General features: G+C 38.2%; 1 protein-coding gene across 9 annotated transcripts in view; it reads left to right on the forward strand.

The window, feature by feature from the left end:
• The window catches only part of FANCC (Fanconi anemia complementation group C), a 240,373-nt gene that overhangs the window by 191,896 nt on the left and 32,569 nt on the right, over positions 1 to 15,908 (forward strand). For all 9 annotated transcript variants that reach the window (XR_002777595.1, XR_002777594.1, XM_023524466.1 and 6 more), the window contains one exon: positions 13,309 to 13,465. Coding sequence is in view for 7 of the 9 variants with exons in the window: in XM_023524466.1 (XP_023380234.1) it covers positions 13,309 to 13,465 (157 nt within the window). In the remaining 2 variants the exon portion in view is untranslated. The remainder of the gene's footprint in view (positions 1 to 13,308; positions 13,466 to 15,908) is intronic.

The raw sequence follows: 15,908 nt of genomic DNA on the forward strand, positions 1-15,908 counted from the left end.
TTTCTCATTACAGCTTCACAACGATTCTATGAGGGATCTACTCTTTTTCTTTTTGAGATAAAATGGTATCTAACATTATAGAAGTTTCAGGTGTACAGCATTATAATTCAATATTTTGTATGTACTACAAAGTTACTATCACCATAAGTTGTTACTATCCATCACCATACATTTGACCCCCTTCACCCATTTCTCCCACTCTCCAGCCCACTTCCCCTCTGCTAACCACCAGTCTGTTCTCATATCTGTGAGTTTGTTTTTGTTTTTTGTTTGTTCATTTATTTTGATTTTTAGATTCCATATATAAGTGAAATTATATGGTATTTGTCTTTCTCCATCTGACTTACTTCACTTAGTATGAACCCTAAAAGTCTATTCATGTTGTCACAAATGGCAAGATTTCCTTCTTTTTATGCCTGAGTATTCCATTTTGTGTGTGTGCGTGTGTGTGTGTGTGTATCAGACATCTTTATCCATTCATCCTCTGATGGACACTTAGGTTGTTTTCATTTCTTGGCTGTTATAAATAGTGCTTCAGTGAACATAGTGGTGCATATATCTTTCATATTCTTTAAATAAATATCCAGAAATGGGATAACTGGATCATATGGTAGTTCTGTTCTTAATTTTTTGAGGAATCTCCTTACTGTTTTCAACTACTACAACTCAACAGCAAAAAAAAAAAACAACCCAATTAGAAAATGGGCAAAGGATCTGAATAGACATTTTTCCCAAGAAGACATACAGATGACCAAAAGGCACATGAAAAGATGCTCAATGTCACTAATTATCAAGGAAATGCAAAACAAAACCACAATGAGGTATCACCTCATACCTGTTAGAATGCTATTATTAAAAAGAAAAAATAAGGGTTGGAGAGGATGTGGAGAAAAGAGAACCCTCATATACTGTTGTTAAAAAATGTAAATTGACGTAGCCACTATGGAAAACAGTATGGAGATTCCTTAAAAAAATAATCATAGTTATTTTTAACTCCCTGTCTGATAATTCCAACATCTCTGCCATGTTTGGTTCTGATTCTTGCTCTGTCTGTGCAGATTGTTTTTTTTTCCTTTTGATAGACCTTACAATTTTTTTCTTAATGGCTAAATATGATGTACTAGGTAAAAAGAACTGCTGTAAATAAGCTTTTCGTAATGTGGTGGTGAGGTATGAGGGGAAGGAAAGTGTTCTGTAGTCCTGTGATTAGGTCTCAGTCTTGTTGTGTGAGTTTATGCCTCTGGATTGTGAACCTTATAAGAGTTTCTCAGTTTTTTCTCTCTCATAGGTGGGACCAGATATCTGGCACCAACTGCAATAGGTTATTTCCCTTCCCCCAGGTCACTTAGGCTCTGATATACCACAGCAGGTTTGCTTTGGTTAACTAGTTTCCCCTGAGGGCAGGCCTTGTTAAGAACAGTGTACTCTGTTGTATTTAAAATGTTTCCTTTACAGCTCTTCCTGCTCAAAGCAAGAGTGGGTTTTTCTTCGTTATTTACTCTGAGAACCTGGTCAAGCTTCTAGAGGGAAATCTCACAATATTTCAGGTGCCCTTCTGTGACTAAGTCCTCCTGGAGTTTTTAACTGTCAGAGTTGTTCACCTTAGCCTCCATCCAGTTGCTAATTATAATTCAGGTTTCCCTGACTCGGAAATGGTTCATGTGGTGATTTCTACGTGAGGATCTCCATTCACGTAAGCCACTATTCCTTGTATTCACTTGTCTCTCTTGCCAGTGTTGTAGACCAAAATTTTCTCTTAAGGATGTCAGAGAGTTGTTGCATTTTCAGTCTCTTCTTTTCCTTGTTAGGAAGAGTGGTGACTTCTAAGCTCATTATGTGTGGAATAGGAAACTGGAAGTCTCTATATGGTACATTTTAAAAAATATAACTACAATATCATTTTATCTAAAAAATGACACATTCTTTATCATCATATATTTGGGGAGAGAGCAAATTCTCCTGTTGTCTCAATTTTTTTTTAAGCTTAGAATGCCCTGTTCTTAGTAGGGGTTGCACTCCTCTGCTTCTTTTTGCCTGATAGTTACTTTACTCCTAATTACGGTTTGGTTTTTTGTTTTGTTTTGTTTTGTTTTGGTCATTTTATGTTAGTTCAGCTGACTCCTTTCAGTATTTCCTGTAGTGAAGGCCTCGTAGTGGAGAATTCCCTCAATTTTTGTATTTCTGGAAAGGTCTTAATTTCTCTTTCATATCTAAAGGAGAGCTTAGCTAGATACATTATTCTAAGCTGGTAATGCCTTTCACTTAATAATAGTTTAAATATTTGATTCCATTCTTTTCTGGCTTGTAAGGTCTGCACTGAGAAATCTGAGGATAATCTAATGGGTTTTCCTTTATAAGTTACCGTTTTCTTCTCCCTGGCTGCCCTGAGAATTCTGTCTTTGTCATTGATTTTTGATAATTTTAATATAATGTGTCTTGATGAAGGCCTTTTTGAGTTGAGATAATTGGGTGTTCTGTTGACTTCTTGAATTCCAAGTTCTAGCTCATTCCTTAGATTTGGGAAATTCTCATCCACTATTTGTCTGAAAATGCTTGCTAGTCTCTGCTCCTTTTCCTCGCCTTTGGTAATGCTCATTATTTTTATGTTTCCTCTCCTGGTGGTATCAGCTAGTTCTTGTATTTCTTTTTCATTATTTTTCATTCTTTGGTTTCTCTTTTCTTCTTTCTGATTTATTTCTAGATTTCTGTCATCGATATCACTGATCCTTTCCTCCATTTGGTCAACTCTATTTCCCAAGCTTGCTATTTCATTTTTCAACTCTTGCAGTGTGTTCTTTATCTCTAGAAGATGTATTCTGTTCTTTTTGAGGGTTTCAATCACCTTGCTCTGCTCATCTAGTTGTTTTTTCAATTCCTGAAATTGTTGATATGATTCGTTTCAAATCTCATTGAGTTTTTTCAGAAGTACCATCCTGAATTCTCTATCATCTAAGTCACATATTTCTATATCTGTAAGTTTATTTTCTGTATTTTTTTCTCTTTCTTTCTGAAACGCCTTGTCACCTTGGTTGTTCATGGTGTTTAATGGACTCTTTCTCCGCCTGGGCATTAATGGAAATATATTCTGCTTTTTTCCCAGAAAGAAGATTTATTATATAAAAGTCTCTCTTTAGCCTGCTTCAAAGAAGGTGCTCTTCTTTTGGTTTCCAGAAGGTGGCGTCTAAGCCCCTTGGATCCCTGCTTTATAGAAAGCCTTAATGCCTTTATATAATACCTTTATTTTCTTGTAGATATTTAATCATGCTCACTACCCTCTGTTTCATTCCCTGTCAGTGTTAGCAACAGTTTCAGTAGCATTTGCTCAGATTCCCCTGGAGCTCTGCGGTGACGGTCTCAGAGAGTATGTGGGGAGGAGCCCTCGGGGCTGGGGATTGGGGGCTGTGGCTCAGCCTCAGTTTTGCAAATGTGGCTGGTAAAAATCAATTGTTGTTTCTCTGCTGTTCGTTTCTCCGCTTTCTGCCCTGATGACTGGGCCCTGCCACTGACTGCGTGGAACTCACAACTCTCCCAGGCAAGGCTGTCCAGGGAACTCGCCACAAGAACTCACTGCACCTTCTCCCTTCCCCTTCTCCCTGCAGGGAGCTCTGGCTGCCAGAGGCAGCTTCTTTATTTCTCCCAATCTACTGCCAGACAGCTGGGTTTCTGGCAGTAGTTCTGACTTGTGGTAGCTCTTATGAACAGATTCCATGCTCAGATGTGCTGGTGTGCATTTGGGGTGTTTTTCGTTGAGTTTTAGATGTTCAGCTTATTGTTGTTTCAAGGGGATATATCTGGGGATGTCTCTCACTCCTCCATATTTCCTTCAGATCCACTCTCAATTTTAAATTTATAGTCAGTTTGTTGGAATCAGAGTCCAAAGTCTATACATTGCATTTGGTTGATAGGTTCAAAAGTCTCAATCTCTATGTTCCCAGTTCCTCTTTGTTTTTGTTTTACAAATAATTTGTTGAAGTAATATGATTGCTGTTCCCTACTCTTAGGTTACAGAGCATCCCACCATCCTGAGTATGATAAAAGTTACAACCACCCCCCCAAACCCTTGCCCAATTAAGATGCTCCTTTGATTATACATGCAATTGCTATATGCAGCTGGGTCTGTTTTGTTCTTTTCTGACCTATATCTTCAGCCTATTATGTATTCATGTACCAGTATACTTTGTTTTAATGATAGAGTCATTTTAATATGCTTAATATAAAATAGGGGTAGTTCCCACTCGTTTCTCTTCATTTTTAGAGTTTTTTTAGGGGGGAAATTCTTGGTTGTTTTATCTTTCAAATAAACTTTAAAACCAGTTTGTCTAGCTTCAGGAAAGACAGCTAATATTATTTGTGGGGAGGCTCGTGTAAATTCCTAGATTAAGTAAATATATAGATTAACTGAGGGAGGACTGGCATATTTATAATGTTGAGGTTTTTTATTCACTTGTCCAAGAACACTTACATCTTTCTATTTGTTCGGATTTACTTTTGTGATCTTAAAGTAAGTGTTTTATATATTTTCTCCATTTTCTAAGGATGTTTATTCAGCCTGAAACCTCACAAGATAGTTCAAAGAATTGAATAAGTCTATGATCAGAAATTTGGCAGAATTTGAAATCTAGTAGGATTTTGTTGTCTCCTTAGTAGACCGAAAAATAAAAAATGTTATAGACATTTTTTATTCCTAAGGTTTTATTGTATTTTTTGTTTTTATTTTTGGCTATAATAAATGGGTCTTCCTCCATCTTCAAATTGATTTTTATTATATCGTTGCATTTGAAAAATGAACAATCTCAAAACCACTGTCATTTTTTTTTTAGTTTCTTCAGAGGAAGTCGTTACCAGTAGAGTATTTGCTGTTTTTCACATATAACTCTTAAAAATTGAAATGTATATTTTAATTTCATTTTTATAAATTGTTATAATCCAGGAATTTGTTAAGGTAAGACTTAGATAAAGAAATAGAAAGTTAAATCATTTGAGGTTATTTAAAAAGGTCAGAACATAATTTTCATGGTTAAAATATAAAGTCTTTTTTTTCTACCTACTGTAAACCTATGTCAGAATTTCCCCAATAAGTCTGAATTTCCCGAGGAGTCTGATTAGTTATCTTTGTTGTTTATGTAATATATTTAACAATAATTCATTTGAAAGTCTGCCTAATGTGATAAGTATGCTTCACGTGCTTGTACCTTCACATTATTTACCTGAGTATACACTACAGGCAACAATGATTTATCCCACTAACTTATATTTTTCACACGCCATAGCAATTTTTTGAAGTATTTACTTTTAATTAAAATGCTCTTTCCCTTTCACCTTGGCAGCTCTATTCCTGATTTATTTAGTAATACATTTCATTGAATAATATGATCTTAGGATCCTATATTTCCAATCTTACTTTTTCATCAAGCGCTGACTAGAAAGGAAATGAGAAATTGCCCCTCTACATCTTCTGTGAAACTCCACAAAACTGTTTCAGAAATTTCTGAAGAGATATGTTAGAGAGTAGCTACTCTTACTCTACTAGTGCTCAGATGGAAGGCAATGGTTCCATGAGTAGGCTGAACTCCTCCTTTGCTATTTATTTTACTTGTGATAGCACATTTTCCCTCAGCAACTAATAAAATTTATTCAGTTTGGAAAATCCATAGGGGACAGACTGTCCAGAAATGCTGGGTGGTCTTCAACTTGTCCAGTTCCTATGGTTTCAGCTCAGCAAGTTCCCCAAGCAGTGGCGTAAGGGCTGGAGCCTTTCCATGGACACTTTCCCATAGATAGAGCATCCTAGCCACATGTTGACACAGGGAGGCTGATTCAGTCAATCAGTGCAAATTACCACCCTAACTCCAACATCCGCCTGCCCCCAGCCCCTTGAGCAGTTCCCCAAATGTGCTACGTGGTCATTTAGAAACCACATACTTTGACCAGTGTGCCCTGCCCTGTGTTTAGCCTTTCAACTATTTGCTTACCACAATACATCAGTGGAATTTCATCTGTTTTACAATTGGCTGGGTGTCTTTGGCCTTGGCTTCCAAACACAATCATGTATTTTCAGAAGTGAGCTGCCTGTAGTTTTTAAACAGCAGATGCTCGCCCCTCTGTATAGTTTAGATACCCTGCTTTTTAATTTCTTGGCCTTAGTGTCAAACCTGACTTCTTGAGTCTATACCTGGGGTTGCTATCATAGCCACCTGCAGAGAGGAGAGTGCATAAAACCTTTCTGGAAGGAGAAGTAATTCCACGTGACATGTCCTCTGAGGCAAATCTAAATCTTTTGCTTTAAAAATATTGAGAAATTTGATGAGTAAATGGAGTATTTTTTCTGTATACTTGGAATGAATGAGCCAATGAACAAATAAAAGGAAGAATGGATGCATGACTGACCAACCAACAGACCTCATGGGGTAACTATGTGTTAAGTAAGGTGACTATACAGTTATAAATTTTAGACTATAACACTTTTGAGAGTTAACAGGGGTGCCTTTTATAATTATGGTGGGATAACAGACATTAACTTGTCCCAGGCACACTGGAACATATTTAAATGGGTCCAATGTCTGTAATATGCTTAGCACAGTGCCAGGCATGCAGAGTAACTATTAGCATGTTGCCATTATTATTATTATTATTATTATTATTATTATTATTGACTTTAATAAAAATTATTATTTTTTGTAATGTTTTATTAGGTTTATTCACGCTTATATCTCTTTTCCTAATGAAAATATCACTGAACTAGGACCAGATGTAAGCTAAATTCCCCTTGCTGAAAAAGCTAATACAGCTTCCAAAGATAATAAGAAAACAAAAGAAATAACAAGAAAAGGCTTACCTTCAAGCCAAGCGTCTAGTTTTGTGTTTTTTAGCTCAGATAAGAAAAATCATGCTTTAAATGTTGTCGAATAATATGGGCAACTGTCTAAAGGAAGAAAGGTTGGTAATAATATCAAGGACAGTTAGCAGAGAAGTAACTGAAACTCTCTCATTTCTATTTATCCATTTATTGAGACTTCCTGACTTTTTTTAATCTTAATATGTTATGGTCACAAAATAAGTCATTGAAAAAGTTTACTTTTCAAATAAAAACCTGCTAATATTGATTTGTAATAGATATGCCAGTATGTTTGGGCTTGGACATTTCCTTTGCTTGGTTTTGTTGCTCTTTGCTTTGAGAAATGACATCTCTGCAAGTATAAGTGATAATGATATCACAGTTTCAGTTTTTTAATATACTTCTTAGATCAGGTTTTCATGGAAGTATGTCCTTGATATATAATAGAAAGTATTCTTCCAATTCCTTGAATTTAAGCAGTTCTCCACAAAAGCTGGTCCCAATTTTTGTGAGCTTCTCTGGCAGACTAAGCAGCCCTTGATCTCTTTCTGGTTTGGAAAGGTGAAGAAATATGGAGTTTGTCACATATGAAGAGGTTCCTTCTTCTCCTCTGCCTCTCAGCTTTAGAACACATTTCCCACTGCAGGCACCACCCTCATCAGGAACCTTCCTTACAAAGGACTGGATCCCACATTCTGGTTTTTTATTGTAGCTATAAAAAAAAATTGAGCCAAAAATATTTAATAAGCAGCTGGACCAATTTCTTTACCTACTACCTCTTTTTGAAGAGGATGGAACAAACAGTATTTGGGAGAAACAAAATAGTTTTTTAAATGTGAAGGAGGCATCTGTCTAGAAGAGTCTAATATAAAAGATGTTGGACAGGGTATCTGTCCTGTCCAGGCATCTCCTACCTTGTGTCAGAAATTGTTACTAAAACTCAGATGTTCTACAGAAAAGCACTGACTAGGAGTCTATTCCTCAGTATTTTAAAGGAGAAAATTACAATGTATTACACACATAAGTCCAAACGCCCTATCATTTTTCTAAAACATAGTTATAATGCAGGAAACTCCCCATGATTATTAGGTAGGAATTTTGGAGAGCCAAGTTTTATCTTACACTGTTTCTCTTGAATTTGTCATTTTGATCAGTATGCAGACTGAATGGATGGAACAGTATAGTTAGATGAGAAAAAGGGACAGCCTTAGAATGAAAATTTTCAGTGTCCCTAAAAATATTTTCTTCTTTTATTTTTCCTTTTAACCAGCATATTTTGGATATCCCTCGGGGTATTCAGCTCATTTTTAAAAATTGGAACATACTCCCTGATATGAACAGACCATATTTTTAGCTATTTGCCAGTGGATACATTTAAGTTTCTTCAAATTTTGCCTTTAGAGTATTGGGGCAGTAAATATCCTTCAGCTGATGCTTTTATTTCTGCTAAGCAGAGTCACAAAAGTATGATTATTAAGGCCAGGGATATGTGTATTGTATACTTTATTGGTGGTATCACATGACTTAACCAAAAGGGCAAAGCCATTCCCTGCCCTACCTCTGAGGTACCTACGTCAGCATTGCATATCACTTCTCAATATTTGCTGACATGAGAGTGAAAAATGATACTTCCTTAATGTGTTAGTTTACCTTTTTTTACTCTTATTAAGGATGAAAATTCTTAGGTATTTGTATTTGTATGCTTATATTGGCAATATGCATTTCTTCCTCTGTGATTTGCTTTTTTTCTCAGTTTTTTAAAAATAAAATTAACATAAGACATAATTTGCCTTTTTTATTTCAAAACAAACCTGGTACACATTTAGAACATTGTATGTAATAGGAATGTGTTAGCCAACCAAGTGTTGTTATGGAAGTATATTAAGATCATATTGCTTTTGTGATTTCTTCATCCAAGATTTCTATAAAGAGTTAAGTCTTCAATGTTTTAGAGCAAAATAGATTTTGTTGATAATAGATGATTCACATATTATACATGGATCCATAAATTTAATCGTTCATAGCGATTAGTACAATGTGCTCTGAATCGGGATCTAATAAAAAAGACAATTGTTAATGTACACATTTTACAAAGTGTGTCTGAGAACAGAACAAAAATATTAGAGTAGTCCCCCCTTATCTGCGGATGGTTTCATTTTACATGGTTTCTGTTACCCACAGTCAACCACAGTCCAAAAATATTAAATAGGAAATTACAGAAATAAACAATTCATAAGTTTTTAAGTTACGTGCCATTCTGAGTAGCACAATGAAATCTGACCCTATTCTGCTTCATCTCATCCCATCCTGCTCAGGATATGAATCATTTCTTTGTCCAGCACATTTACCCCACTTCATCTCATCACGTAGGCTTTATATCATCTCCATTATCACAAAAAGAAGAGTCCAGTAAAGTAAGATATTTTGAGAGAAAGACCACATTCACATAACTTTTATAATAGTATATTGTTATAATTGTTCTGTTTTATTAGTTGTTAACTTCTCACTGTGCCTAGATTGTAAGTTAAATTTTATCGTAGGTATGTATAGATAGGGGAAAACAGTATATATAGGACTCAGTACTAGCTACAGTTTTAGGCATCCACTGGGGGTCTTGGAAAATACTCCCACAGATAAGGGAGGACTACTGTATGCACTTGTCTTGAATATAGGACTTCTGCAACTCTTACGTAAATTTGTTAACTAAGCAGTGTCTTTTAATTCAGATATTTGATGGAACTATTATTTTACACTAAATTTGTTTTTACATTTGTTCATATTTATCTACTGCTCATTCTCAACAGCTTGTACCTTTGAACTGCTGAGCATTGCTCAGCCACTGTGACCTAATGGTAGAAATCACAATGCACGTGGTTGCTGAGAGGGCTTAGCAATGGTGCCACCTCTGAAGAACTATGACTGAAGCAAGAAACTTTTCTAATGATGTACATATTTATTTCATATGGATACTGAAAAAAGATAAGGTGTAATGACAGCAGTTTAAAAAACATCCCTGCTATTTGAGAAGGGAGGAGCCACTTAACAGCCCAGCCAAGTTCTCCCCTCTACACGTCAGAGCTTCCTGCCTCTTGGGGGCTCTCTGGCTCTGTGACATAGGCTATAGAACCCTCCCACCACTCTCAAGGAATGTTCTACTTCCTTAAGAAAGCTGGACAGAAACCCCTTCCTAGGGGTTCATTAATGTAGCTAAAACTGGCTGACAGCCTGGACTTTGAAAAGACTTCCCCAAACACAAAGGGAGTGAACACAGGGTCTAGATATCTGACTTATGTTTGGGAAGCCTCTGCTCCTCCCCCAGGGCTCAGGCGCTGTCTTTTGAAAAGTGCTTTCCACTCCCCTTCCTGTAGAGTGAAGAGACATATATAACCCGAGACTGAGGACGAGCTCTAGTGTCAGACCTCCTGGATTCAAATCATAGGTGTAAGTCCGTGGTCCCTCTCTGACCTCAATTGCCTTGTCTATAAAATAAGGATAATAATGGTACCTGTTTTGTAGGGTGGTTATGAGGATTAAAATACAGATGTAATGTTTAACATTGTTCCAGGTAAGCCCTTAATAAATGGCAGCTATGTGTCCTTCAGCTTCCCCTGCTCCTCTTCATCTGGCCCTTCAGCAGTCAGCCATGCTGTCCTAAAACACCATTTTCTGGGAGCAGACAAGGCTACCACCCCTGTCCCGCCTTCTGGTGGCACTCCCTTCACAGCCATCCTTCTGAAAACCTGTCTGTAATACTGGCTACAGTTCCTTTTTCTCTCCTCATTGACTCTACATTCAGCTTCCAGCACTCCATTAAAACTGTATTCTTGGGGAGATCCCAAAGAGCCTGCCCAAAGCAGTGCTTGTGATTCCCTCCCCATGTTCTTTCAGCGGTGTCAGACACAGCCAGGCCTCTCTTCTGTTCCTCAGTGACATAGTTCTTTGAGCGTCTCCTGCCCCCTTCTGTCTCCAGTTCCTCCTCCTCTGTGTGTTGGCAGTCCTCAGGGCACAGACCCAAGCCCTCTCCTCCCCATTCAGAACTTTCTCTCTCAGAGTTTTCATCCATTCTTCTGCCATTCCATGCACCTGACAGCTCCCTAATGTGTATCTTCAGCCCAGACCTCACCCCAGAACTTCCAACTTAGATAATCGAGGACCTATTTCATATCCCTGTTGGACCGTGCCTTCATATACTAAATTCACACACCTCAAATTGAGCTCCTAGTTAATCCTTTATAGATTTCATCTTCTTTCCATCTGAGTAAATAGTTTGTCCATCCATCTCATTGCTCAAGAAACCTGGGATAGCCTTTATTCCTACCTCATCATCAAATTATCCCCTCTCATCAAATTCATTGCCAGTTTCTCTTGATAGTATTGCTAAAATACATACTCTTGCACTGCCACCCAGGTCCCAGCCACTTCCAGATCCCCCAGACTCCTGGTTTCCCTGCACCCACTCTAGTCCCTGCACTCAGTTCTCCATACTGAAGTCAGAGTGATCTTTGAAATGTAAATTGCCTCCTGGCACTTCTCTGTTTAAAGTCCTTGGGCCAGAATAATCACAGAATAAAATCCCTTGGCCTGTGGTACTGGACAGCCTTATCACAAGTCACCTCCCCTTTGCTTTCTGGGGCTTTTCTGATCTAGCTCTTCCGTTTCTCAGGGCCATCTAGCCTTATCCTCTGCTAGAATGCTCATCTCATTACTTTTCACTGAGCTAATCCCTGACCACCTGATCTAAATTAGGCCCCTCCTGTTATTCTCTTTTACGTCAGCCTGTACTTTTCCTTCATGACCTTTATTACAGTTTGGTGTATACATATGCATAGCTCCCACTGGGCCCCGAATTGCTAAGGGTACAGATTAGGTCTGTTTTGTTTTCAGTTATTTGGCCTGCACCTTGCACATTGAGTTCCACACAGGAAATGCTCAGTCATCATCTTTGAATGACCCCTAGCTCTTTGCCATTAAATATAATAGGGGAGGTCCCATGGGAATGGCAGCCCAAAGCACTGATGCCACAATAGAAGACATCCATAGTGTGGCCCCAGAATATGCCATGTGATGTGAGGTTGGGGACACAGTGGCAACTCTTTTTTGCCAGGTGTGAGGAGCTTTGGGAAAGGGATCCCGTAAGACTTCCCAGAGGAGGTGAAGCTCAAGGTGAGAATGTGAGATCAGAAAGCAGGTCAGGGGAAGGCCATCCCTCCTTCCCTCTCTCTTGCCCTTCTGCCTGCTCCTGTGACAGACCCTATAACACGTCAGCTTCTTCTAGTCTTGCCCCAGAGTTAATCCAGGACAAGGTCTACAGGAGTTATGCTGAGGGAGAAGAAAAAGAGAAACCAGTAGAAATTGCTACCCTGTGTCTCCTGTCTATTCATTTCCTGCCCTGTACCCATTCCCTGGGCTTCACGCCAGTTCCTGCAGAAAAATGACCCAGAAATGATGGGTGAAGGGAAAGACATTGAAAGGGTTGGTGGGTAATGGGGAACCTTTGTGCCCCAGCTTTAGTTTTTCTTATTAAAAGCAGTAAACATCTTTGGCAGAACCTGGAAAGCACTCTGCTGCCTGTGATGCTGCAGGTGAAAGGGCAGGAGGCCTTGGCAAAGAAGGGTTAAAAGAAGACAGACAAGTCCCAGTAGGCCAGAATAGGCCCAATGGCTCAGACTTAGATAGATGTCCCCCTCATGTTCCCTCCCAGGAGGGGAAGTAAAACCCTTGATTTACTGACCTAACACAGGAGGAACTTCCAAATACATTTTCCTATAGAAACTGAGCTACACAAAACGGTTGCGGTCTATAGGGTATCATGCTATGAATCAACTGTGGGTCAAGCAGGCCATAACCACCATATATGAAATTGTTACTAAAGAAAAATGTCTTAACTTTCAAGCAATAGATTTACAAATACAGTTATTGAATATATTTACTAGGTTTCAAGCACTGTGCTAATCACTGTACATGTGTTACTGCATTTGATCCTTCTTATAATACTATAAGGGAGATAGGCCCATTTTACAGATATGTAAACTGAGGTTTAGACGTTAAGTAACTTTCTCAAGGTCACAGTAGGTGGTAGCTCTGGGACTCAAACCTAAGTCTGATTCCATTCTTTAAACCATCATGATGCACTTTCAAGCATAACTGTTTCTGAAATTAGGGACTGTATTGACCTAGATCTCTAAAAGCCTCTTTCTAGCTCATTTTTTATCAACTCTGTTTTCCATCGCTATATATTTGTTTATCCTTTTTGAAAGCATTTTTTTTATTTGAGCATTTCTCTAATTTCTTGAGTTGGAATAGAAGTATATTCACATTATTTTACAAATAGGTACTTGGTAAATATTCACTGCTACTATAAATATTAACTACTTCTATGACCATGAGGAAAAGATTCACAAATTAGATTCGTTTTTGTGTTTTGAACTTTGTAACTCATTTCTAATTACAATTTTATTTATTTTTTACTGAAGGAAGAAGATTTCTCTCTCCAAGTCGGCTATAGTCTGCCTCTGGCTGCGACACCTTCCCAGCCTTGAAAAAGCAATGCTTCATCTTTTTGAAAAGCTAACCTCCAGTGAGAGAAATTTTCTGAGAAGGATCGAATGCTTTATAAAAGATTCATTGCTGGTATGTGCTAAACTCTGATGAGAAAAATTCTTAAAGAAGATGATGGGTATCATTTCATTTAATCAGAGTAAGGGAAAAAATGTGAACAAAAGAGCAATTGACATCCTTTAAAATAATGATGTGTTTACCTTTTATTTTAAAAGTATCCACTGTGGGGGTTATTTCTGCATGCTTAGAGCATATATTGAAAATAGGGAGAGATTCAAAATTTACTTGATTGTTGCACCTTATATTGCATAGTCACAAGAACTAACATTTGACAACAAACTTTTTTAAAACAATAATTTCTTATTTTCACACGACAAATAAGTTTTAAAAAAATGAGGATGTTATTAATGAGAGGAGGAATCAATCAACAAAGAAAAACATTCAAAAATAAACTTTCACTAGAGGAAAAATAAAATAAGAGAAACTAAAACCCCAGAAATATGGTTAAAACAACAAAAACAACTTAAGAATTCTGTAAGTTTTCTTTTGGTGTAAGCCTGCCCACTTTGAACTCTAGCTCTGTGCAGTAGCTGCTTGTCTGCCTTGTTCTCAGAACTTCTCAGACCTGGGAAGTTGGGCTCAGGGGGCCGGGCTCCCAGGCAGTCCTCAGAACCTGACCAGTCTGAGCATTTTCCCTCTGTGGGAGGCAGCTCTGGAATTTATGTGCATTTTTGTAAGAACAGGGATAAATACCAACACTCCCTGAAGAAACAATTCTAAAACTACAAGGACATGCGATGCTCCCACTGAGGAACCTCAGTGGCTCTAACATGCTTTCTCATTGGCTTTCATAACCTCAGGGAGATGTGGCACAGAAAATTACTTCCTGTTGTACAGATGGAGAAAATTAGTTCAGGGAGAGATGGAGAACAGTCAGATATTAAGCTGGTGGCCAGGAGATTGGGCAGGAAAAAGTGTTCACCCTCCCCACAAAGCTGAGACTTGGTAGGCCTGAAGCCCTGTGCTCAGAGTGCTCTGAGGTTGGCTGAGTTTACTCAACCCCCACCTCCCAGACACCTTCTATTTGTTTGATTTAATTGGAACTTCCTGTTTTCTTTCTCTTTCAAATTGGAGATCATGTAAGGGAATCATAATTGAATCAGCTACCTTCTTCCTATATTCCTGAATTACTCATTTTATATCCTGATCATTTCCCACCATTGTATGTGTATGATTGTCCATGGCCATGCTTGCCTCCTCACTTATTGCCTGAGCCCCTCTTTGCCTTCATGTTATGGGTCCTCTCGGGTGACTGTGGCTTGGGTCGTGGTCACCAGTAGCTTTCACTTATAAGTTTTGGGGCTCAGATCGAACCCAACTGGTTTAGAAATTTACAGTGTTTGATAGGAAAAAAAGAGGAAGGAAGATAGATATAAAGACTGAGGGAGCCTAAGGAGAGTTTTTTATAGGAACATTACTGTTGACCTCATCATTGAAAAGAGTTGCATATTAAGGTGAGAAAAGAGATGTGCCTTATATAAAAATAATAACAACAAAATTCAAAATAAACAAAGCTTTTCGAAGCTTGCTGGCATCTCATTGCAAGCATTACTTTCATTATCAGGGAGATCTCTGTATTTCTAACTTAAATGAACATGCTATAATTTAATTTTCTTTGGTCCTTTTTTAGTGGCAAAATATAGTAACTGAACTATTTCCTTGCTTTCAAGGCCTTTACTAAATTTTCTTTAAGTCTTCTCTCTATAGAGAAATTCCAGTTCCATTGACTTTTCTAATGTGGTTTGATTCTGTCACCTTTCATTGGTTCTTGTGGTTCTTCTTTGGACCTTCTCCATGTCCTCTTTACCTGTAGCCATCAGGCCTAAGCAACACTCTGTAAGCATAGGATATCACTGCAAATGAAGGAGAGAGAAAGCAGGCACTCCCATTAAACATTGCATTGTATAACCGTCAGCTGCCAGTTTACAGTTTAAAATAATCTTCCCCAGTTGAACAGCTTCAAAGTCAGTTGATGAATAAAAGCATTTATCAAGATCACGTGTGTAAAGATTCAGAGATTCCATTATGGTTAAAGGGGGATTCCAGAGAGTATTATTTGGTTTAATTTATTGTGGCATTGGCAGGATGTGACCTCTCTGTGCCTTATGGTTCAAGGAGGTAATTACAGTACAGAGTGGAAGTTCCTGATTGGCGTGGGCTGCTCTCCTCAGGCATCCTGGGCCAGCAGTGCCAGAAAGCAGGATAGAATAAGTCTGTGACATGACCGAGTGATTAGAAGGGTAACCTGAAGAACTTGCTTCCTAATTGCATCATCTGATTCATTTATCACAGCACAGTATCTTGGTGTAGTGACAGGACCTTGCAGAAGTATCAGAGAGATCTCAAAGACTCAGATAGCATGGGACTGCTGTGCTTTTCCTCCAGAAGAAACTTGATGCCTATTACATTAGAGTTGGATTCTGAGAGTAATTAAAGTGTGATGGTCTACGTAACT

Source organism: Pteropus vampyrus, unplaced genomic scaffold (assembly GCF_000151845.1).
Source record: "Pteropus vampyrus isolate Shadow unplaced genomic scaffold, Pvam_2.0 Scaffold465, whole genome shotgun sequence".
Taxonomy (NCBI): domain Eukaryota; kingdom Metazoa; phylum Chordata; class Mammalia; order Chiroptera; family Pteropodidae; genus Pteropus; species Pteropus vampyrus.